The sequence below is a fragment of the Jatropha curcas genome, chromosome 1 (assembly GCF_041381405.1).
Source record: "Jatropha curcas cultivar XTBG-Jc1 chromosome 1, XTBG_Jcur_1.0, whole genome shotgun sequence".
NCBI classification, from domain to species: Eukaryota; Viridiplantae; Streptophyta; class Magnoliopsida; order Malpighiales; family Euphorbiaceae; genus Jatropha; species Jatropha curcas.
Window position 1 is genome coordinate 28297596 of NC_143151.1, and position 22764 is coordinate 28320359.

Consider the following 22764-nt stretch of genomic DNA (forward strand, 5'->3'; position numbering starts at 1 on the left):
ACATGAAATTAACATTAAGAGAGAGCAAGTAAATCCAAATTTGATGCTAGTCAAAAGGTGTTTTAGTGCCTAATGCTATTGGCAAATTCAAGGGTATATACGACATTTCATCTGAATTTACTAGGACAATCTTTTTGTAAACAATGAAAATCCAAATCATATATATTTTTTTAATTTCTTTTAATAAAATTTTGATCCAAATCATAATAATTAATTTTGATTAATTAACATTAATATACCACATACAACGAATGTGTCCCTTTCTTTGTAAAAATCTTAAGAATAATCATACAATTATAGGGGACTTCCATTTTTTAAATTTATATAAATTTTTTAATGCATTTATTGAATCTGAATGGTCTAATGGAATATTATATAAAAACTCGTTATTAATAAAATTAAGAACCACATTTGAATTAAAATGAATCAATCTTATTGTAAAATGAACCAAAATTATGGAATGATTCAACTATATTGTCTTGCACTCTTTTTTATGCCCAAATGAGGAACAGAATGTTAGTTTGCATTTTCTTTATTTATAATTAAACTGATTGGTTGTTTCGAAACATCAACTACGAATTTGTGGCCAAACGTTCTAACTATAAAGAAACCTACTAAACTATATTTTAGGTGTATAGTGTTTGGTACTGGTTCTCATTTTTTTGATCTTTTTCGTAACCCTACCTACCTTCCTAACTTCCATGTTTCACACTGGGATAAGGGAATTCTAAAAAATCTTGAAAGACAACCTTGTTTATTAAACAATCGCTCATCTGTATCAGTTAGTAAAGAACTGACTAGAAGAAGCAATACAGATTCGTATTTACTCTGTTCTTTAATCTGATTACCCATTTCCCAAATTGAAAAATTGGAACTTAAATTTTTTATCACACTGTATATGAAATATATTATTAGGTGTGATTTGATATATTTAACTTAAAATATATAATTCATTTCAATTTTTATTATACAAATTTTGATCATTTGTAAACAAAGTCAACATTCCCCAAGACAATTTAAATTTGTAAATGAACGGAAGTTACTTGAATGTAAAACATAAACATAGTTTTAACTAAAGTTCCAATCTTATCCCTGATCGTTTATTAAGATGATGAGTTATGTCCTGTGTTATCAAACAAACTGATTCAGGTACTCATCCACGGTAGTGTATTTCACATCAGGGTAAAGCGCCGAAGCTTCCACTCCAAATGATGGTTCAATCTCAAAGTTGGTGTGATCTCCCTTCACAAACACCGAGTGTCCGATTGCTAGAATCACATTTACTGGAGGTGCACTTTCTGGAAGACGTTTCAAAATTTTTAAATTATATAACTATATATGCATATTTTACATCCAATTAAAATCATGTTTCAACAACATACCTTGGATATTCTTCAAGAGTTGCTCCTCTGGAACGTAGACCCTTTCAAGGGTTTTGCCTATCTTCTTCTCCCAAAGAGAAACAAGTTCATTAAATGAGATGGTGTTGCTTGGGGGTCTGATATAGAGGATTTTGTTCAAGGTTCTTGGATCATCCACAGCTTTGATAGTGAAGGTGCCAATATCCTCTTCCTTGTTAAAAACAGCTGTTCATCAAGATAAACATTAGTAAACATTTATTTTGACAGTTTCATCAAAAGCTATACCATTTATCTAGTCGCTTGGAACATTAATTTCTGGGACATCTACAAATAAGGAGTTGCAGCAATACTGACAGATTAATAATTTAGAAATTAAAGGCAATGCTTTTGAACAATTCCAAGTACATGTTCGTCTATTTTACCTTTTGGATTTCCATCACCTAGGATGACAACTTTATCTCTTGGAGGAGCTGTAAGTCCAGGCTGGTTCAGAGAGGGGAGGAAGTATCCTGCGAAAAAATTGGATGAGACATAGCTATAAGGAATTCCTGCAGCCTCAATTTCCCGGCGTATTTTAGCCTTGGTTTCAAATGCTGTTTTTGCTGGCTCAACAGCATGGACACGGTCCACATCATTTCCAAACTCTGAAGGAAAAAATCTCTGCATACATGAAGAAAAATTTTTTTAATAAGTCGCTAGTAGCCTGGTTACATCACCAATAAAGGAGTAAAACCCAGACAATTAAAAATTGAAAATGACTACGAATAGAGAGGCTAAGAATTTAGAAAGAACCAAACAGGGTTCTTAGTTGTTACCTTCACGTTTCCAGCTTCTTTAATGGCGGTGATGATCTTGCCTTGATCAGCCAACTGTAAATGACCTACAGTAGAGATCACTACATCCACCTGTTTTATCGCCTTCACCAAACTCTCGTGATTGTTTAGATCACCCTGAGAATAGGAAAATATCAAATGATGTTTCCAATTTCACATACAAACATAGTACTTTTTTCGAACAAATATAGAGAAACAGTAGTTGCTGGTCAAACAAAAAAAATATCCGTTTGGTAGTTGGAAAACGACGAGGAAAAAGAGAGAGAAAATTACAAAAAAAAAAAAAAAGCAACTAATATTTAATTAGTTAAAATTAAGGCTTCAAAGACACAAGTAAAGTTGTTGTTTCTGCAGAGTTTAAACATCTCAATCAATCAAATCTTAAAAATAACATGACAGATCGCATAATATAATATATTATATGAACAGTATTTCTCTGTTTTCAATTAAAAAAAACACAATTAATTATCCTCATTTTGATCATTTCAGACTTTATTTTCTCGGCAGCCAAACAGGACTTACTATATTTGGAAGGGAAGAAAATATTAGAGAAAAAAAAATAGTTGAGCAAAATATTGGAGGAAAGTGACTAAATGGAAATAGAAGAAAAATATTTAAAAAAAAAAAGAAAATACTTGTAAAATTCCTCTTGGCCCCGTAAAATTCCAACCTCTCCAAATTGGAGAGAAAAGAAGCATGTCGGAGGAAGGTGAAATTATTTATATAAAATTATTATAATCTACAAATATATAAGAATAGGATTAAAATTGTAAAACATCCTCCCATTCCATCCCATCCCATCCAAACAAGAAACAGAAATTAATTTTTTTGTATTATTTTCCTTTTCTAATTATTCTCTCTTTATTATCTTTCCTCCCTTATTTTCTTTTCTCTCAAGTGTAACAGAACATGGCGAGAAAGCATACGTACATTGACCAAATTGACGCCAAGGCTCTTGAAATGATCAATGATCTTGGCTTTGGCAGGATCAGAAAGACTGGATTCTCTCACTAGAGCAAAAGTAGGGTGACCGGCTTTGGCGCTCGCTTCCACAATATACTTTCCTATATATCCGGTGCCTCCGATGAACAGAATCTTACTCTTCTCAGCCATAGATCAAACTCCGGTGAAGAAAAATAAAAACGGTAGTAAAAATGATAAGGTGATGGAGATTGATTGAACGACAATGAAATTAAATTTATAGCAAAAAGACGGATCTTGAAATTACTATCATGCCCTTCCTGCTGTGTCGTAGTTAGTTTGAAGATATGTGGAGATTATGAGGCTTTCTTTGTTCTTGGACGGAAAACTGTCCCCGTGCGGACGGTTGGTGTCTTGGGCGTTACAGGAACAACAAAAAGAACAGTGAAATTCTGTAACGGTTTATGAATTTAATTTAATTTAATAAAATTAAAAAATATTTAATTAAATTTAAATTCGTATATTATTAATTATATCTATCTCTGGAAAGTTCATATCAAACCAATCAAACACTCAATTGATTCCGTATCGAATCAAAAAAAAAAAAAAAAAAGTGATGGTATGAAGTATGAAACCAATAAAAATCTATAAAAAAATGGAATCAAACCCTCGCCAATTTAATTAAAATTTTAATTAATCCAGTCATTAAGCATGCGTTTCGAAGCAAAATTGGATCCAACCTGGCATGTATCTACCCACTAAACCGTCCAAATTCATATCTATTTATACTCCATATATTTTCCTTTTTCATCTCTCCCCACAGCGTAATCCTATTTTTCTTTAACAGATAATATATTGTTCAATTTTTTTTCTTTTTATTAAAAATTATTTATTAGTCACTTTTTTAATATACCTCTATTTAAGTACATCCATTATTTTTAAAACTTAATGAATTATGAATCAATCGTCATTTAATGTGTATCTTAAAGAAAAATTAAATAAAAAAAATATAATTTAACTAACTTAATTCATACAAAAGTCAAACTTGACATGTTATAATATTTAATGAAACACTTTCATTTTATAATTATTATTTTTTTAACAGCAGACAATATATATTTATAATTATCATTTCTTTCGTTCCATTTATAAGGATAAAGTTGTTTTTTACGAGAATTAAAAAAATTGATTTATTTTTCATGGTTTTGAAACCTGAAGAATACTGCTGAGATTGACAAATTGATAAACAATAATGATCGATGGATCCAAATGATCCGATCATTACCACTAACTCAAATTTTAATAATATTGAATGACTAAACTACCCTTAATAGAATTTGAGAGAATTTATGGTGAGAATAAAACTTAGGCTATTACTATAATACAGATTTCAAAAATTCTATATGGATCGAGAAATTGTCTTTTTGTGACGTTTGTCATATTAACCTATTATAGCAGGTAAACATGATAGATTAGTTGTAATTTTCTTTTATTTTTTGTAAATTTCTTTTTTTTTTAATAGAAAAAGTTTCTTTTTAAATCACATATTTAGAAAAAAAATTATATGCCATTATTTTTAAATATACATTTTTTCAATTTCTCTTGGGATAAATATTTTTTAAAATTGATAGAAATATTTTATTTCTCTCTATAAATTATTTTTATTTTATTTTAAACATATCCAATAATTAATGACGAATTTTCATGTAAACTCAATAGCATGTTTTCTAGTAACGACACATATACATGTAAATCGGATTTAATAAGTTATATTAAGCATTGTATATTTTTTTTTATTTAGCCATTTTTCTTTCTCTCTTTAATAATTTTTTATTTGTTGTAATACTTTTATTTTTTAAATTAAAAATTATTATTTTTGTAAGATTTCATAGATAAAAACATGAAATAATTATAAGATTCATTATATAAAGTTATCTCACCAATTAAATTTATACTTTGAGTTTTAAATAAATTTTATTTTAAAATGTAGGGATAACTTATTATTTATTGAATTTGTATAATTTTATATTCTAATATAACTAAATATTTTTTTTGAAAAATAAATAAATGTCAAGTAATCTTTGAATCACAAAAATTTTTAAAAATGAATTTAATATGAACAAATTTTACAGTATTACCTATAATAATTTTGATAAGCAACCATTTAAGTGGATTTAATTAAATAATTTAATACTTTTTATATAATTTAATACTTAAAATAAATAAAAGTTAATTAATAATTTAGCTTAATTACATAATAAAAGATTATATTAACTATAATTAAATAAAGGCACATCCTCGTATTTTTAACTATTTTAAAAAGATCCAACAAAATGCTTTATTGAATTTGCAATGTTATTAAAAAAAATATTATATATTCTCAATCTAACAACACAGAACTTGTTTTGCATTGCAGGTGGTAAGTTGAGTAGTTTTAAATCTAATGGTTTAAGTGTAATAACAATAAATGTAATGGTGTAAGAATATATTGTATTAATATAAAAATTTACTATTCTTTACAGTACTTTTGATGTAGGTGAAAACAGAAGAGTAAAAAGTTAATAATTGAAATGTTTTATTTAAAAAAAATGTTTGTAATTGAGGTGGATCTATACACATGTAGAAGACAATTCTTTTACTAGCTTGGAAAATATTATGGGAAAATTACTATTACGTCTTCCTATTATGGTCAAATATACTAGTTGATTTCTGTTTTTTTTTAAAAATACATGATTATATTCCTAAGTTTTGATTTGTCTAACTCTTAAGTCTTTCTGTCAATTTTTTAATTTTTTGCTATTAATTTATATTAAAAAGTCAAAAATATCCCTCATCCAAACTAAAATCATCAAACCTTCATCTTTCCTTCTTCCTCATCCTCCTCCCATTTCATGGTTCGGTGAGAGCATTACAGTGTACTCTTTTAGCCGCCGGCCATGGCTACTGGCAATAGACGCAATCATATAATAACGAGGAGGCTGCAAGTGAGAATCATCAAAATTGCAATTTTCAATACAAAAAGTCCAAGAGAAGCTCTAACAGCAAAAGTGGACCCATTCCATTAATCTGAAATTCTACTCAAGGCATGTTGAGTAGATTGCTAATGGTTGGCCTAGTTCGCTCAATTCCGCAGCTACTGAAGCAATTCACGGTTGTTGCCTTTGTGATTGTGAGATGATGCTTATGAGAAATAAGTGTTGGCTTTTCTTTTTCTTTTTTTTTTTTTTCTTTTTTACGCTTTGTATTTCTTTTTTGAATAATGAGTATTACTTACTGGATTTGCTTTAATATGGAAAATGCTTCCTCGTTATTACGTTTTACAAATTCCAGTTAAAAAAAATATGAAACGCTCTAAGAAATTAATGCTGTAAGAATTTTATTTCATATTTTTCTTTTTCTTTGTTTGCTTTTGGAGAGGAAAGGCTACGGTTAATATTGTCTTTTAAAAGTTCTCCCTTTCATCTGACCACCTTTTTAGGGTTTGACTCACAGCAAAACGCGCAACAAAAAAAACAAAAAAAAAAAAAAAAACAGAAGGATTAAAGTGTCTAACGGGATCAAAACTTAGGGGATGTAATCATGTAATTTGAAAAAAGCAGGGATCGATTAGTGTGTTTGATCATAATAGAGGGACATAATAATAATTTTTCCAAATATCATTAAACTCAACAAATTATATCCAACGCTCTAAGAAACTTACCGCGTGGGCCGCATGAAATTTTTCATTACGTTGCTTGTTCACGCTTTTCACCTTCCCATTAGCTATGATAGTAACAAACATAACACTTTCTTATTTTAGCTTACCCAATCACAATAAAAGGAGCAAAAGACGGTGGCGTTTTGTAAGCCTCCATTTTGGATCAGTGGAATATCATGTTCTTGTTGTTGTTGGCTTACTAGCTCCTACTGTCAACATGGCCTGGAACACCCTGTAGCATCTGAAGCTTTCCCAGATTTTCTGCTGCAGCAGCCAATGTAGAACTGCTTTTGCAGAAAGCAAACCTGATGTACCTCTTCCTGTAGTTACAACTTATTTCACATGATCTCTCCACAGATAAATTTGAGTGAAAGAATCCACAACCTGGTACAGCAACCACCCCTGCTTGTTCTATTATTTCCTTTACATATTCCACCTGAACCGACACAATGACAAATTACCACAAGCTGGAAACATTATAGAGGGGCTAGAATGATCACTATCAAAAACAATTTTAAAATGCTTTCAATTGAGGGCCTAATATCGATTCCAAATGAACAATACAACAACAGTGGATTTTTCGTATGATCGTATCAAGAAAGTAAAGCATGCACTCACATCAGAAAGTGAGGAATGTTTAGGAAGCTCTGCAAATAAAAAGAACGAACCCTGAGGCTTGAATTGAATCTGAAAACCAGTCTCAGCCAGGAACTTCACAATGTAATCTCTTTTTGATTCATAATCCTGAACAACATAAAAGTTATTAGCTAGGATATTGTAATAAACAGCAACTCAAAATGCTGCATTTGTTTTATCATTCCTTTGTTTCTTTGGGTCCATCTGGAGGCAGTTTGGGGTTGGCCTAAGAGTAGAAGGTAGTCCTCCCCCCGTTTAATCCCCACCTGGATGAACTTAAATTTGGCAAATAGTTAAAGTTCCCAAGATTGATGTGAGTGATTAGGATGCTATCACTAAGTCAACAAGGTATTACAGGTAATATGTTTGAGAAAACCAAGTAGAACTAAAACTTTTCAGGACCTACTCTTCTCAACGATTCATAATATTCTGGTGGGCTTCTTAAGGCGCTCAAGGCTGCTTCTTGGAAAGGTGCTGGAGCAGAATCAGTGAGTCTAATATGAATGTTTCTAATTGCAGACGCAAAGAAAGCTGGAGCAATTGCCCACCCAATCCTCCATCCTAAAAGATAACACACAAAAATGAGAGTGCAATTCTATGATAGTTTTTGTTATTTAATACTCTAAAGGCATGTTACTTCACTCTACAAAGGTAATGGGATGTTATAAGAATTTAGATAAAGACTATATCTAATTCTAAGCACAAGTGTACAACTTTTAAACTTCACCGTGGGATTAATATTTAATTTTCAGAAAATGTAATTGGAATGAGATCTCTGGATAAAATCAATTTGCATTTCCAAGGCCAACCAAATGTGGCTTTGGAGATAACATGTACTAACTTTATAACACGTGCAGATGAAGGACAACTTATCTGGAAGGATGTAGGTTTTGACCTGTGACACTATAAGTTTTTGATAAGGATGAAGTAATAATAGTCCGCTTTTGCATTCCTGGAAGCGAGGCAAGAGATATATGTTTTCTGTTGTCATATGTTATATGTTCGTACACCTGCAAGGTAAAAAATCCTTGAGATATTGAGAAAGTCACTCATCTTGTCACAAGTTTAATCATGTTAAAACAGCATCAAGATCACGGCATCATGAGAAAAGACAGTGGATCCTCTAGACTTGCAGTATTTGAATAAGATATTAGCAACACATTTTATATCACATTTGATATGAAATCTGTTCTCCTCCCCTCTCTACCATTTCTAAACAGCAACTGCCAAATTAAAAATATTTCAAGAGGCCTAAAGGTAGCAACAAAAGTTGCAAGGACAAATGATTCCTGCAGCTGTGTCTCCAACAGTTGATCAAGTTCAAATTTTATTCACCAAACTCTCCTGATATTACAGCATTCATCCAAACAAAGTTCACCAAGTATGCCAAACAACTCAAATTGGATACATGAATTGACACCCATTTATCCAGCAGAGTATCTGTAACCGGACCTTTTTCTTTTTGCTTTTAAATAAATGAAATAGTACCTTGAGGCTAAAAGTCTGTACATGACTCTCTTTTAAGGCATAAATCATTTAGAGGATCAGTATTAGTGGTAGAAAATTGAGACATTCAATACACATGATAAAAGAGCAAAAGGTTAGTAGCACCAAGTAAGATATTCATGGTAAGCTAATATTGACAAGGGTAATCAAAAGGATTGTCATACTTCATCTGTTATAGCTAGGCAATCCCTTCTGCAACAAGCTCCTGCAATGATCTCAAGCTCATCTTTTGTGAAAACTTTCCCAGTTGGATTGTGAGGACTGTTCCACTTCACATCAGAGAGTTATAAATCCATCATGTGTAAGATGTAAATATTCAAAAGCTTTATGATTCAAAAGAGATCCTGTGAAATTAGAGTAAACAGATTGAATCTTCTTACAGTTTGTTTTTCCAAGTTCTACCAAATTAGAGATTGAACCTCAGGTGATAAAAAAGGTTATGGACCTGGAGTAGGCGGTTGACTATACACTTTATGGGTGTCCTAGCAGAGGCTATAAATTTTCCTCTGAAGTCTAGATTCGTTTATGCCAATTGCCTGCTTGCTAAAATACAGAAATGTTATACATGTACCAATTGTACATATATTTCTCTTGTTCGTTCTGAATTTTTCTTTTTAATTTGTTGTTATTATTCTAATTTCGGTTACAAATATCAAGAATAAACTTGCACCACAGAAAAGTTTATGAATGCCACAAAAATTAGGCATTTTATTCAAAGAATAATAACAAGAATGATCTGCATGTACACTCTAGAAAAGTGAAGCCTAGTTGAATCTCCACTCTATCAATTACAAACATGATAAGATTTTTAAGGGTGACAAAGGACTATAAGAAATGAGATTTCTAGTTCATGCAATTTTCAATTCCCAAAAGTGAACAACCTAACCTGTTTAATATCACAGCTTTTGTTCTGCCAGTAAAAGACCCCATGAATTTCTCTGAATCCAGAGTCCAATAAGGAGGCTTCAGTCCCACATATACCTGCATCAAATGTTTGTTTATTTATTTATTTTAAGTAAATAATAACCAATTCTAAACTTCCAACTGTTACTACTCACAATCATCTCTAGTAAAAAAAAAAAAAAAAAAAAAAAAAAAAAAAAAAGAAAAAGCAATAATTTATAATTCAAAATCAAAAACCCTCACTGATTGACAACCAGAAGCTTACAGGGATGCCTCCAGCTATTCTAATGCTCGCCTCGTATGTTTCATATGAAGGGTCAAACAGCAAAACTTCATCCCCTGGCTCTACCACTGTCCAAAAGCAACCAGTAAGAAACAAAGATAAATACCAAAATTCTTCGCACAATAAACGAATTACTATCATGTACATAAAAACTTAGGCATAGAAAATAACCAGCAAACACTGCAGCAGCAAATGCCTCAGTTTGGCCACAACAAATGGCTATGTCAGTCTTGGGGTCAACATCAAAACCATGCATTTCTTTCGTATTTTTCGCCAAATGCTCACAAATTCCTTGCACATGCCTTATTTACAGCAATCGGTTTTATTAGTTCTAGAAAGAAGAAAGAAAACAAATTTGTTTAAAACAAGTAGAAAAGGTACCTGTACTGGTTGAAGTCTGAATTGATGGCGGAAACGGCGGCCTCTTTCACGTGGGTTGGAGCCGGGAAGTCGGGGACGCCTTCGGCAAGGTTGATAGCGTTGCATCTTTGAGCTAACTGGGACAATTCTTGAATGGGCGAAGGAGTAAAGGTCTTTGCAACTGAGGATAGCTTGTTCTCCATGCTTGCCTGCTGTGTTGCCCGTATTTCTAAATAGAAAATTTTGAGATAGAAAGTGTCATAGTTTAAGTTCTACTTATAAAGGTTGTAATCGTTTCATAAAACGACTAGAAGAAAAAGAGTTAAAATCGATCCAGAGGAATAAACGACACAGAATATTTTCGATGAGGTTTAGCTTTTATTTTTATTTTTTTGTTTGAAATTTCATATTAACAAGGGATAATTGCTATAGTGCTTATATTTTTATCAAATATACCAGTAAGGATCTCGATTTTAACATTACATTATTTAGTTTCTACATTATAATTCTGTTATACTGTTAGGTATAACGATTAATTTTTCAAATTGATTATGAAATATAATAGGAGAATTATCATGTAGAGATTAAATAGTATAAAATTATGAAAATTTATGTTCTTATTAGTGTTTTCACCAAATGAGGACTATATAAAATATATCTTTAAGGTTACTTTTAATATTCTAAGATCAAAAAACTAATGGTTGGACCTTATAGTATAATAAAATTATAATATAAGGATTAAATATTATAATGTTAAAAAGTGAAGTACTTACTAGTGTATTTGAGCAAAATCTTGAGGACTACCTAGTAAGTATTCCTATTAACAAACAATTTTATATAATTTGATTGGAAATTTTCAACGAGGATTTTGGCTTTTAACAAAATTTGAAATTGTAAATTAAATGGCTAATTATAAATTGGGAAAATGATAACTTTGATGTTTGAATTTTATATATTTTTTTTTCTATTTTAGTATCTCACTAAAAAAACATTTTAAATCGAGTGTTTGTACATGTAAAAATTTACAATCAAATGTTTGGGCCGTGTGTAATTGTAGGAATGTTGAATGCGGAGTTAACGTATCTTAACCCACTTTACACAAATAACTGATTTGCAGCCATAAATATTTCTATTTTTTAATAGACTGAGCATGGATTTTTTTTTTTTTTTTTTAAAGAGGAGCATGGAGTTTAAATTTTTAAACAGGTTTAGGTATTAATAATGCAAATTTTACTGGTATTCATTCCTATATAGTAATATTTTTGTCTATTAAAAATGTAAGTTGATTCAAATATTGTTGAGATTTAAGTCATTTAACAAGGTATGTCCTCTCTCTATTCAAAAATTCATATTTTGCATACATAGGAAAAAAAAAAAGAAAAATATATACTCCAGAAAATTAAATATTTAGTGTATATGTAAAGTTGTGAAAAATATTATTGAAAGCTCAAAATTGTTGTGGAAGATTTAAACATTAAAGTGGTAAGCACAATTGCAACTGCAGCTTTTCCTCTTGAAAAGGGAAAAAAGAAAAAAAGTTGGAACGTTAGTTGAAAGAAATGATTATTAATCTTCTGGGTTTTTCTCTCGATCGCTTGCACAGCGAAGGAGCACCACCTGACTCAGAATGTCGGATACGACGCCATTCATTGACAATATCAATCTCGACAAGTTCTTTGAAGACGTCGACTCCGTTACCGACGAGCTAAAAGAGCTGCAGAAGCTCAACGACAGCCTTCAATCCGCTAATGAGCAGAGCAAAACTCTACACACCGCCAATGCCGTCAAAGACTTGCTGCGGCGAATGGAAGGTGACGTTGCTGAGGCGTTGAAGAAAGCCAAGCTCATCAAAGTTCAGCTAGAGGAGCTAGACCAATCCAATGCGGCTAACCGGAGATTTCCTGGATGTGGACCTGGGTCGTCCTCGGATCGGACCAGGACTTCTGTGGTCATCGGGTTAAGGAAGAAACTGAAGGATTCGATGGAGAGTTTTAATAGCTTGAGAGAGAAGATATCAACAGAATATAGAGATACCGTACATAGGAGGTATTATATGGTGACAGGAGAAAACCCTGATGAGAGGACGCTGGATCGCTTGATCTCTACAGGTCAGTAACTCGTGCTTGATTTTGAAAATTTTAATGTGTTATATATTGATTGAACAAAAAAAATTCTACGATCGCAGGGGAGAGTGAGAATTTTCTCGAGAAAGCAATCGAAGAGCAAGGAAAAGGAAGGATTTTGGATACTATAAATGAAATACAAGAGAGACATGATGCAGTACAAGAAATGGAGAAGTATCTGAACGAACTGCACAAAGTATTCTTGGACATGGCAGTATTGGCGGAAGGTCAAGGCGAAGAATTAGATGACATTGAAAGCAATATGCAGAGAGCCAACTCTTCCATTCGCGGTGGAACTCAAGAGTTGCATACAGCAACTGTTTACCAAAAGAAAACTTGGAAATGGGTTAGCTATGGCATCATTTTTTTGTTAGTCATAATCTCGGTGGTGGTGTTGCTCTTTGTGTTGCTGGTGGTCTAGCCGTGGGAGAATAATAGTGAGGTGGCGGCGAACCAAACCCAATAATCGGATCAGTTGGTCAGCCGATTATTGATGAGTTAACTTTTTACGATAATAGTTTTTCGTTTTAAGATTATTGATTGTGAAATTTCTTTTATTTGTGTTCTTGGTTTGTTTGACAAGGTTGAAACATGAGATTTATGTTGCTTATAACAAAGTAAATGAGCCAAAGGGATCTAATTGAACTTTTTCAATCATATTAGTTTACAATTAACTATTTCAAAGTCTTATTTAATACATAATGATCCAAATTTAGAATTATTTTCCCTTTTTTTTTTTTTTTTTTTAACTATCAAGGGGTATCCTCCGAAAGTCCCACTCCTATGATAATTAAATGAGAGACTACTCTTTTTCAAATCAGGGAGTGATTAGATGCTGATTTCAAAACTTGGATGTGTTTTTGATGGATAATATGGTATTGTTTTTCACTTCATATATATGGAGATAGTGTGTTATAGATTTGATTTTTTTTTTTTTTTTTTTGTTTTATTTGTATTCAATAAATTCTTCAAGCAAGAGTTCTTGTTGGCGGTGTTACACAATTTTTCTTTTCATGTTAATTTTGTCATCCAAGAAACTCCACTATTAATTTTATATTTTAATTCCATATATTTGTTATCCAGAACTTTAGATATTTGTTAAAGGTTGGATATTTAAACGCATTTTGCATACAAAGTTGTAAATAGATGTATAACAAGACAATAGATTCAAGGTCGAATTTTACTCGCTCAATGCAAAAAAAACAGCGATAACATTTTATTTTCATAAAATACAACAAAGCCAAAAGCATAAATTAAAAAAAGGAAATTACATTTAAAAGAAAGAAAAAAAAGAAACTGAAAAACCCAAGATGGCAACCGGAGATTATTGAAAGGATCAACTCAGACGAAGAGACTAAGGTATTCATCCACAGTAGTATATTTGACATCAGGGTAAAGCTCTGAAGCTTCAACTCCAAATGATGCTTCAATCTCAAAGTTGGTTTGATCTCCCTTCACATACACAGAATGACCCAAAGCATATATTATGTTCACTGGAAATTCAGCTTCTGCAACACAGCAATCAGACAAACAATGTCAAACTTGTTACATATTATTCATTTTATCAAATTTATCTTAGAAACATAGCAATTGATTTTGGTTAATGAAAAAATTTTATGAAAAAAGAAAGAAAAATCAAGGACTAACCTTGAATATTCTTGAGAAGTTGCTCCTCAGGAACATAGATCCTTTCAAGGGTAGCGTTAATCTTCCTCTCCCACAAGGACACAAGATCATTGAAAGAGTAGATGTTGTTTGGAGGTCTAATGTAAAGGATCTTGTTCAAGGTTCTTGGATCATCCACAGCTTTTATTGTATAAATGCCAATGTCATTTTCGTTGTTGAAAATTGCTGTACAATTCAAACCAAAAAACAACTTAAGATTTATATACAATTGAACAAAATGAAAATTTATTTTTTTAGACAGAAAGAAGAAATTACCTTTGGCGTTTCCATCACCAAAAATTACAACTTTATCTCTTGGAGGAGCAGTTGCTCCAAATTGGTTCAAATTGGGAAGTGCATAGCCAGCAAAAAGGTTGGAAGATACGAAAGTATAAGGAATTCCTGAAGCTTCAATGGCTCTTCTAACCTTAACTTTGTCATCAAATGCTGATTTTACTGGCTGAACTGCATTTGTTCTATCTACATCGTTTCCAAACTCTGAAGGAAGGAATCTCTGCTCGAAAATATTTATAAAAAAAAACATATGAATCATCTAGATCTACTAGATATCAGGCTGTTGGATCAACAGAAACCATACCTTGATGTTCCCAGCTTCTTTAATGGCATCTATGATCTTGACTTGATCAGGTACCTGAAGTTGACCCACTGTAGAGATCACAACATCGACTTGCTTTAAAGCCTTTACTAAGCTTTCGTGATCATATAAATCTCCCTGCAAAATTTAGTAAACAATAGTTGAGGGAAAGAAACTGATAGACTAGCTAGCTGTTTCTTATATTACAATCAAGAAATGAACTTACAATCAAGAAATTGACGCCCAGGCTCTTGAAATTCTCAATGATGTTAGCCTTAGCAGGGCTAGAAAGAGTTGACTCTCTTACAAGAGCAAAAGTTGGATGACCAGATTTTGCGCTTGCTTCCACTATATGTTTTCCGATGTAACCAGTTCCTCCGATGATCAGAATCTTGCTTTTGGAGGCCATTTCTCAAACTTTCCGGCGAGTTTTTGTAAAAGAGAGAAAAAGATTTAGAAGACAGTGAGAGATTGTTAGATTAATAAGTGAGTCAATATAGAAGCTGGAAATGAGTACTTATAGCATGGCTTTGGCATCTGGTTCAAAGAACCTGCCCTTGTTAATGGACGCTGAAAATTAGCAGTCTTCTTTTTTTTTTTTTTTTTTTAAATTATTATCTTCAAATGGAGGACGAAATGTCAAAGAAGAAAGTTCGGTTTGGTATGAAAGAAAAGCAAGTTGAATTTAGTATTAAGAAGAAAGGGAAAGTACCTCCTGCAATGGGTTTATACCTATGATTGTGCACTTGTCCAGTGGTTTCTTTTATTTATTTATTTATACTTCATTTCAATAAAAATTCATATTTTCAATGGTTTCCTTTCATATTTTCAATGGTTTCGACTATGGACATGCCGTAGATCCAGATTAAACAAATAAATCAATCTCTGTTTATATAGTGGTCAACTAATCCAACACTAACACGATAGAAAATTGCTACTTACTAATTGAAAAGGAGGGGGTAAATAGAGAAGGAAAAGGACTGGAAAGAAGCTATATATATATATATATATATATATATATATATATATATATATATATATATACGTGTTGAGGCTCATTTAGCGATACAAACCGAGTATGTGAAAAGAGTTCTCGGATTTAATCCCATTAAACACGATATCAAATCTTTTTATTATTTATACTTTGGCTTACTTTTGACATCTAGACAACTTTTTTTCTCCTTTTCTAGTATAATATTTAATTTTTTTTAAAAAAAAACTTAATAATTCATTAATAATGAATATAAATTAAATACATTATAATATTTCGATAGGAATAAAAAATACAAATATAAAAAATTGAAATCTTTTGTTTGCAGATATTCTTGATCTTTGTAGAAGAGATTAATTTTTCAAATAAAAACTAGTCTATTTTGAGACAGGACAATAAAAGAAACCTTTCAAAATATTGTTCCGAATATTATTTTTTCGAAAATTTGTTACAATTGATATCCGTAAAAGAGTTTAATAACCAAACTTTAATGGAGGAACAGACCGCACTATCAGACTCCATTGATAAAAGAAACTTACCCAAACTCGAAGATTTGAAGTCTCCAACTACAAACAACCTACGATCTATCTTGTCTTTCGAACTACCTGAGAAATAAAAGATCCATATAAAAACTCCTCAACAATGACGAATAACCCTATGAAAGGAAAAAATTAATAATCCCACTAAGAGGATAGCAAAAACACTCAAGATCTACAAATCTAAAAGACTAAATCCAAATTTTGTTCCAAATAATTATTAGTTTAGAAATTATTAGAAAGAAAACTAGATAAAATAAAGAAAAACGATAGAGAGATATAAAAAGAAACCACCGCAGACCAAAGAAGACAGTCAGCGGTGGTTTAAAAACAAAATCTAAAAAAACACAAGAAAGAGAGAGCCAGAAAAAGACGCTCTGTTCGGTTCAATTTGAGAAATGATAAAAAAAGGATAACATTTAACTTAATAAAAGAAAAATTGGAAAAAAAAATAATAGACATTTTATTTTATTTTTTTAATAGAAAAGGAGGATAAAAATGAAAAAAAAATACTATTTATTATTTTTTAAAATATTCAAAACGTGACGTTAGAGTAACAAAATACTTTTTGATTTGACTAAAATACTTTTTATCTCGTATAATTATTCAAATCTCAATCTACTAAGTAAAATATCTGAATAGAGTATGAAAACAATGCCAGACCCCAATTTAGATCACTTCAAATCTAATACCATTCTTTATTATGTTACCTTGAAGATTGGAAGTCCACTTGCAACATAATTTTTTTCATATGGGAATATAAATATTCTATCTTAAAGGAAAAGTTTATAAGACAGCCAACAAGTTTGAATGGAAGATCAAGTAAACTTAAAGACTTTTCCCAACCATTTCCTCTCCATGTAATCCAAAAGGCTAGGACAGAAATTTCATATTGGAATAATAAGACTTCCAGAATGCAATATATTATAAATATAAACCAATTTGCGTCTTCAAATAAAAGCCAATTATCTACTCATAAACCAAAAATTACAATTCATAGCCATAGTGCATGTGTTATTACAAACTTCTAATGAATCATGGCACTCAATGGTCTGCCATTGGTAAAGCACTTCAAGCTAAATCAACCAGAACCTATAGAAATTGAAAGGACAACATGGTACCGGCCATCAGAAGGAATTAATTATCAAAAACAATTTAATTATGCATTACACAAATAATACAACATAGAGTTCTACTAATACAGGGTAGTAAGTTTCTTATGCAAATGTTTCTTCTTCCCATTTCAATCAGCTTCAATAACCGCTTTGTTAGTCCCTAAATCAAAGAGGTCGCAAGCAAATAAAGAAGCTTGAAGTAGGACTTAGGATCACTCCAATGTTACACTAAGGTCTCCAAATATTCGCTGATCGTTGTGTATTTTAGCTGTGGGTATAGTTGCATCCCATCTACCCCTCCGGTAGATTCAATGTCAAAATATGTGTGATCGCCTTTTATAAAGACCGAGTATATAAAGATCAGAATCATGTTGTCTGGATATGGAGTTTCTGCAATTTAAGTATGCAAAAGTCAGATTAATTGTATAAATATAATTGTCTCTGGAATGGAATAAACATTATAAAGTACATATTTTGGGATCACAAAGAAGAGCAAATCAAATAAATCAGACGGAGGTGAAAAGCACGAACAAATAAGACAAGGGCATTCTTTTTGATATTGGTCCAGAAGAAACCCATCACAAATTGCATAAATTGTAAGCAAGTCCATCATCTGTGCATCTAACAAGCTAATACAAATACCGCAACCCAATGATTGGCGTACACAATACACAACAACAACAACTAAGTCTCAATCCCAAACCAGTAGGGATCATAATAGCTAGAAATAAGCAAGCATAAAATAGGGGAACAAAGAAATTTTGAAAATGAAAATAATTTACGTAAAAAAATTTTGAATTCTTAAAATCGTTTGCTTTATGAAATAACCAAGCATAAGACAGACAATGACAAAACAGCCCTAAGCCTAGACTAGTTGAGGTCGGATATATGAATCTTTTGTCTCCGTTCAGTTACGTTCGTAGCTAGATCATCATTAAGTGAACACAATCCAAAATAAATATTTCAAATATAGTGAACATGTTATAAGGTGAAGCTATTACTTCGTGTTAAAGTCACCATGCAGATAAATATTTTTGGATCAAGTAGTTATTGTTATATACAGGCATTATGGAAATTACAAGCAACTTTAGAAGTAATTAACCTTAGTTTATGTTATTATTTATTTCATTCGTGCAACAATAAGAAGTTACTCTAGCAGTCTAGCCTATAGGTCGTATCAATATAAAACTTTTAATACCTTTGATTTTCATGAGAAGTTGGTCTTCTGGTACATAAATCTTTTCAAGCTTTTTCCCAATCTTACTTTCCCAAATCTCGACCAGCTCATTCATTGAATAGACATTTCCTGGAGGCCTCAAATATAACGCCTTGTTTAGCGTACGTGGATCATCGATTGTGCAAATTGTGAAGGCCGCAACATCTTCATCCTTCATAAAGACACCTACAATGAAACTGCATCTATCAGGATTCCGTAGGTAATAACTTCCTAACAGGCTAGAATATCAACAATATGTTGCTTATTTGGATCTCATGTAGTGGACCTTTAACGTTCCCATCTCCAAACACTGTAACCTTATCCCTTGGTGGAGTTTCCAAACCAGGTTGAATTAGTGATGGAAGTAAATAGCGCATCAATAAGTTGCAGCAGATGTAAGTATAGGAAATGCCCTCAGCTTCTATAAGACGTCGAATCTCAGACTTCCGTGAATAAAAGTTGTAGTCCATGTGAGAAATTTGAGTCTTATCTGGATCTGCTCCAAATTCTGACGGAATGAATTTCTGTAACCATTATCACACACATCTATATTACTGAACAAGAGAAGCAGGCTTTTAATTAGGGACTCCTACATTCCTTTGCCTTTCCCTCCTCAAATCCATTAACAAATATTCTTAGCATACATCACATTAGACATACAGGAATGCTAAAGAGCAAAATTCATATTTTACTTCCCAAAGAAATTTTCTTCATGCTTAATTTGCTTTTGAGTGTATATTCATTGTTGGTACTTTTCAACAATATGTATATAACTAACAGTTGGATAAACAACTTCCACTAACAAATGAACAAGGAGCAATTTCTATGACTTCCTATTTATAATTTTGACAAGAAAAGATACAAACATAAATACATCACAGAAGAAGAAGAAACGAAGTGCATTCAACTCAATGAAAAGGAACAATATAGTCATGCATGTTCAAACAAGATCATTTGTCTAGTTAGTAGTTCTTCATATACGTAAGCTGTCCAACAAAGTTCTTGTAAATAAAAATTGGTTATTTGTATTGTACCACTTTTTTCTAGTAGCCTATGCTTTCAGATAACTGCTTGCCAGTGTTTAATAGCAAGACCATCATTATTTCCAATTATCTCAACAATTCAGGTTTTGGGCAAAGATAAAGCTTTCTTGGAAAGGGAATTAGAAACACGATTTTTTTTAGCATACGCATTCATGTTCTAATTGCTATACGACAAAAGCTGTAAATAAATATAGAACAAAATTTCCTAGGCTCTTCGTTTAGGTTTTTCTATGTCAAACTAAGTTCATATTTTGTACAAATATATATCAGTACTCTAGTTTCTTTTACCAATGCATCACTGTTAGTCCTTAGCAGAAGCAAACAAAAAGACCATGAAAAAGAAACAAAAAATGAGAGCAGCAATAACAACCTTAATGCACCCAGCTCTTTTAATAGCTTTGATAAGAAGCTTCTGATCAAGAACCTGTTTGGATGGAATTGAACATATCACAACATCTACTAGCTTCACTGCCTCAACAAGACTCTTCTCATCCTCCAAAGACCCCTAGAGATCCCCACAAACCAAAACAACCAAATAAACAAAAAATTGAATCTTTCCGCATCAAAAAACCAGAAAAACACTATTAAAAAAATTCGGAGAGAGAGAGAGACCCTGACTGCCGTGGCACCAGCATGACAAAGAGTATTTATCTTTTGTAGTTTGATAAGATCAGTGAAAGCAGAGTCTCTAACAAGAATAAAAGTTGGGTGACAGAATTGGAGGCTAAACTGTGCTAAATGGTACCCTAAATTTCCAGTTGCTCCAATTATCAGTACTCTGCTCTTCTTCTCCATTTTGTTCCCTTCGCTTCTGTTCTGCAATGCATTTGGATTTAGGCGGCGCGTGGATTCACAATCTGTTCACTTTCATGGTTGAAACGGCGCCGTTTCATATGGGGGCAAAATGGACTCTTACATGAGTAACCGAAACTGAAACGGCTTGCCTCCTAGAACCCTTATAAAATTTGAAATTTGAAAACCCAAGAAAGCGTAACAGAAACCAGAGCCATTGATGACTTCCTCTCCTACTCTCTATCTCATATGATTTTACCCTTATAAGTTGCAGAGATTCTAGCCTTCTCTCAAATCTCATCATTTGTTCAGGTTTCTTCTCTTTGAAAACTCTTTCTCAAAGAGACATTTCCCGATAAAAGATTAAAGCTTTAGACTGTTATTTCTCCGCCAAGATCATCAATTTCTTCAAGGTTTCTTCAATTTCGTCATCTTTCTTTCTTTCTTTCTTTCTTTCCTTATTAATCTAGTTTAGACTGGAAATTCTGGAACTGAAAGGATAATTCTAGAATTGCCATTTCTGATTCTTGTTTTCCACTCAAGAACTCTGCTTTGTTGGGTTACTGAATTTAGAATTTAGAACTCAAAGCTGATCATGTTCATCATAAGATTTTCAGACCCAAATTTCGTTTGGTTGCAGGGAAAATCAAGCAACGAATGAACTGGAAAAAGAAAGTTTAACATTTCATATTCTGTTATGATTCTTCGAATTTTTTTTTTTTTTTTTACATAAAATAATAGTTCCTATTTAGATCGTCTTAAGTGTTCTATCAGTTTATTTTTCTCCTGTTGTTCTATAATCAGATTCTTTACTTTTTTCGTTTCAGGTTTCTAGTTGGAGAGAGAAGCAACAACTACTACAATTTAATCGATCTTTCCTTGTTGATCGATTTTTGTGGTATTCTTCTAAATTTTCCTTTTACATTAATTAATAGTTTCTTCTTTCTTGTTTCTCTTGAATTTTTGTCAATTTTATTATACACTGTTCCAATTCTCAAAAAATTCTATCTTTGCAGGTGGGTATTTATAGACTGCAAAATGAATGATTTAATGACTAAATCATTCCTCAACTACGTAGAACTCAAGAAACAAGCCATGAAAGATCTGGAATCTGAACATGACATAGAAATGGGCCAACTAAACCCTACTGAAGAACAGAATCTCACCAAATTCTTTGAAGAAGTAAATGCAATCAAGATTGACATGGAAGAAATAACCAATCTTCTTCGTGACCTTCAAGGCCTAAATGAAGACTCAAAATCCACTCACAGTACTAAAGTGCTTAAAGGAATTAGAGATAGAATAAATTCAGATATGGTCGCCATTCTAAAAAAAGCCAAGAGTATCAAGTCAAGATTGGAATCACTTGACAAGTCTAATAAGGAGAATAGAAGCTTATCCAAGGCTTATAAAGAAGGTAGCCCTATTGATAGAACCCGGGTTTCAGTGACCAATGGCTTGAGAATTAAATTGAAAGACATGATGCATGATTTTCAAGAATTGAGAGCAAAGATCTTGAACGATCATAAAGAAGTGCTTCAAAGGAGTTATTATAATGTGACTGGTGAACAACCGAGTGAGGAATTGTTAGAGAAGATGTTTGCAGGAGGAGGGCAAGGGAAGATTTTTGAAGGGAAAGAAGATTTGATAATGGAGAATCAAGAAAGGCATGAGGCTTTGAAGGAGATACAAAGAAGCTTAACTGAGTTGCATCGAGTTTTCCTTGATATGGCTGTTTTGGTAGAGACTCAAGGTGATGAGATCGATAACATTGAAGAGAACGTAGTTCGTGGTGCAAATTACATTAATGGCGGTACCAATGGGCTATACTATGCTAAGCAAATGAAAAAGAAGAGATACAACTGGGGTTGTTGGATTGGTATACTTTTGCTGATTCTGTTGATAATTTTCGTATCCATTTTGGCTTCTTGAAGTAAAGTCGGGCAATATCTACAAGTAATAGAGATTTTCTCCTGCAAGAATGAAGTTTTACACTGGTAAATAGAATTAAATGTTTTTTCTGTCATTTTGAGTTTTAATGCATTTTGATGACTGTCTCGTAGTGTTTGTTTTTCTGTGTAATTTGATATTTGGACAGATTAGTTAGAGAGTGAGAGATTAATTTTTGTTGGAGAGTGTTCCTTTATCACTTACTTTGAAATATCAAAGCTTGTTTGAGGTTACACAT

General features: G+C 32.1%; 6 protein-coding genes across 8 annotated transcripts; 2 read left to right on the top strand and 4 right to left on the bottom strand.

Annotated features, from left to right (window-relative positions):
- Positions 1–930: 930 nt before the first annotated feature.
- LOC105630146 (phenylcoumaran benzylic ether reductase Pyrc5) lies at positions 931–3411 on the bottom strand. The gene is made up of 5 exons (XM_012211865.4): positions 3125–3411; positions 2177–2311; positions 1784–2021; positions 1383–1586; positions 931–1298 (listed from the first exon to the last, which is right to left on the bottom strand). The coding sequence occupies exons 1-5, from the start codon at positions 3305–3307 to the stop codon at positions 1132–1134; spliced, it is 927 nt and encodes a 308-aa protein (XP_012067255.1). The 5' UTR covers positions 3308–3411; the 3' UTR covers positions 931–1131.
- A 3286-nt stretch (positions 3412–6697) lies between these two features.
- LOC105630147 (uncharacterized) lies at positions 6698–10754 on the bottom strand. Of its 3 annotated transcripts, none has more exons than XM_020677923.3 (9): positions 10522–10753; positions 10312–10442; positions 10101–10208; positions 9841–9935; positions 9119–9223; positions 8344–8458; positions 7855–8009; positions 7431–7556; positions 6698–7248 (listed from the first exon to the last, which is right to left on the bottom strand). In XM_020677923.3, the coding sequence occupies exons 1-9, from the start codon at positions 10701–10703 to the stop codon at positions 7012–7014; spliced, it is 1254 nt and encodes a 417-aa protein (XP_020533582.1). In that variant the 5' UTR covers positions 10704–10753; the 3' UTR covers positions 6698–7011. The 3 variants fall into 3 exon arrangements, with proteins under 3 accessions (XP_020533582.1, XP_012067256.1, XP_020533584.1); XM_012211866.4 differs by having other exon boundaries at positions 9119–9215; positions 10123–10208; positions 10522–10752; XM_020677925.3 differs by having other exon boundaries at positions 7016–7248; positions 7481–7556; positions 10522–10754.
- A 1303-nt stretch (positions 10755–12057) lies between these two features.
- On the top strand, positions 12058–13277 carry LOC105630148 (syntaxin-121). The gene is made up of 2 exons (XM_020677915.3): positions 12058–12608; positions 12686–13277. Exons 1-2 carry the CDS (start codon positions 12128–12130, stop codon positions 13042–13044), a joined length of 840 nt encoding a protein of 279 aa, XP_020533574.1. The 5' UTR covers positions 12058–12127; the 3' UTR covers positions 13045–13277.
- A 538-nt stretch (positions 13278–13815) lies between these two features.
- Positions 13816–15429, bottom strand: LOC105630149 (phenylcoumaran benzylic ether reductase POP1). The gene is made up of 5 exons (XM_012211869.4): positions 15110–15429; positions 14887–15021; positions 14565–14802; positions 14271–14474; positions 13816–14131 (listed from the first exon to the last, which is right to left on the bottom strand). Exons 1-5 carry the CDS (start codon positions 15290–15292, stop codon positions 13965–13967), a joined length of 927 nt encoding a protein of 308 aa, XP_012067259.1. The 5' UTR covers positions 15293–15429; the 3' UTR covers positions 13816–13964.
- A 1930-nt stretch (positions 15430–17359) lies between these two features.
- LOC105630150 (NmrA-like negative transcriptional regulator family protein) lies at positions 17360–20646 on the bottom strand. The gene is made up of 5 exons (XM_012211870.4): positions 20397–20646; positions 20155–20289; positions 19028–19265; positions 18724–18927; positions 17360–17915 (listed from the first exon to the last, which is right to left on the bottom strand). The coding sequence occupies exons 1-5, from the start codon at positions 20577–20579 to the stop codon at positions 17749–17751; spliced, it is 927 nt and encodes a 308-aa protein (XP_012067260.1). The 5' UTR covers positions 20580–20646; the 3' UTR covers positions 17360–17748.
- Positions 20647–20693: 47 nt separating this feature from the next.
- LOC105630151 (syntaxin-112) lies at positions 20694–22759 on the top strand. Its single transcript, XM_012211871.3, has 3 exons — positions 20694–20989; positions 21404–21474; positions 21593–22759. Exon 3 carries the CDS (start codon positions 21615–21617, stop codon positions 22506–22508), a length of 894 nt encoding a protein of 297 aa, XP_012067261.1. The 5' UTR covers positions 20694–20989; positions 21404–21474; positions 21593–21614; the 3' UTR covers positions 22509–22759.
- The last annotated feature ends 5 nt before the right edge of the window (positions 22760–22764 follow it).

What these genes read in the sequence shown, in the direction of transcription:
- LOC105630146 (XM_012211865.4), bottom strand. Translation starts at nt 3,307, where the DNA reads ATGGCTGAGAAGAGTAAGATTCTGTTCATCGGAGGCACCGGATATATA. An exon ending in TTGGCGTCAATTTGGTCAAT is followed by an intron (nt 2,312 to 3,124) that starts GTACGTATGCTT and finishes TCCTATTCTCAG; the next exon opens with GGTGATCTAAACAATCACGA. An exon ending in ACTCTTGAAGAATATCCAAG is followed by an intron (nt 1,299 to 1,382) that starts GTATGTTGTTGA and finishes AACGTCTTCCAG; the next exon opens with AAAGTGCACCTCCAGTAAAT.
- LOC105630147 (XM_020677923.3), bottom strand. Translation starts at nt 10,703, where the DNA reads ATGGAGAACAAGCTATCCTCAGTTGCAAAGACCTTTACTCCTTCGCCC. An exon ending in AAAGCTGTGATATTAAACAG is followed by an intron (nt 9,224 to 9,840) that starts GTTAGGTTGTTC and finishes TCTGATGTGAAG; the next exon opens with TGGAACAGTCCTCACAATCC. An exon ending in AAAAACTTATAGTGTCACAG is followed by an intron (nt 8,010 to 8,343) that starts GTCAAAACCTAC and finishes GTTATCTTTTAG; the next exon opens with GATGGAGGATTGGGTGGGCA.
- LOC105630148 (XM_020677915.3), top strand. Translation starts at nt 12,128, where the DNA reads ATGTCGGATACGACGCCATTCATTGACAATATCAATCTCGACAAGTTC. An exon ending in GGATCGCTTGATCTCTACAG is followed by an intron (nt 12,609 to 12,685) that starts GTCAGTAACTCG and finishes CTACGATCGCAG; the next exon opens with GGGAGAGTGAGAATTTTCTC.
- LOC105630149 (XM_012211869.4), bottom strand. Translation starts at nt 15,292, where the DNA reads ATGGCCTCCAAAAGCAAGATTCTGATCATCGGAGGAACTGGTTACATC. An exon ending in TGGGCGTCAATTTCTTGATT is followed by an intron (nt 15,022 to 15,109) that starts GTAAGTTCATTT and finishes TAAATTTTGCAG; the next exon opens with GGAGATTTATATGATCACGA. An exon ending in TGGTGATGGAAACGCCAAAG is followed by an intron (nt 14,475 to 14,564) that starts GTAATTTCTTCT and finishes TGAATTGTACAG; the next exon opens with CAATTTTCAACAACGAAAAT.
- LOC105630150 (XM_012211870.4), bottom strand. Translation starts at nt 20,579, where the DNA reads ATGGAGAAGAAGAGCAGAGTACTGATAATTGGAGCAACTGGAAATTTA. An exon ending in TGGAGATGGGAACGTTAAAG is followed by an intron (nt 18,928 to 19,027) that starts GTCCACTACATG and finishes GTTTCATTGTAG; the next exon opens with GTGTCTTTATGAAGGATGAA. An exon ending in ACTTCTCATGAAAATCAAAG is followed by an intron (nt 17,916 to 18,723) that starts GTATTAAAAGTT and finishes CTTAAATTGCAG; the next exon opens with AAACTCCATATCCAGACAAC.
- LOC105630151 (XM_012211871.3), top strand. Translation starts at nt 21,615, where the DNA reads ATGAATGATTTAATGACTAAATCATTCCTCAACTACGTAGAACTCAAG.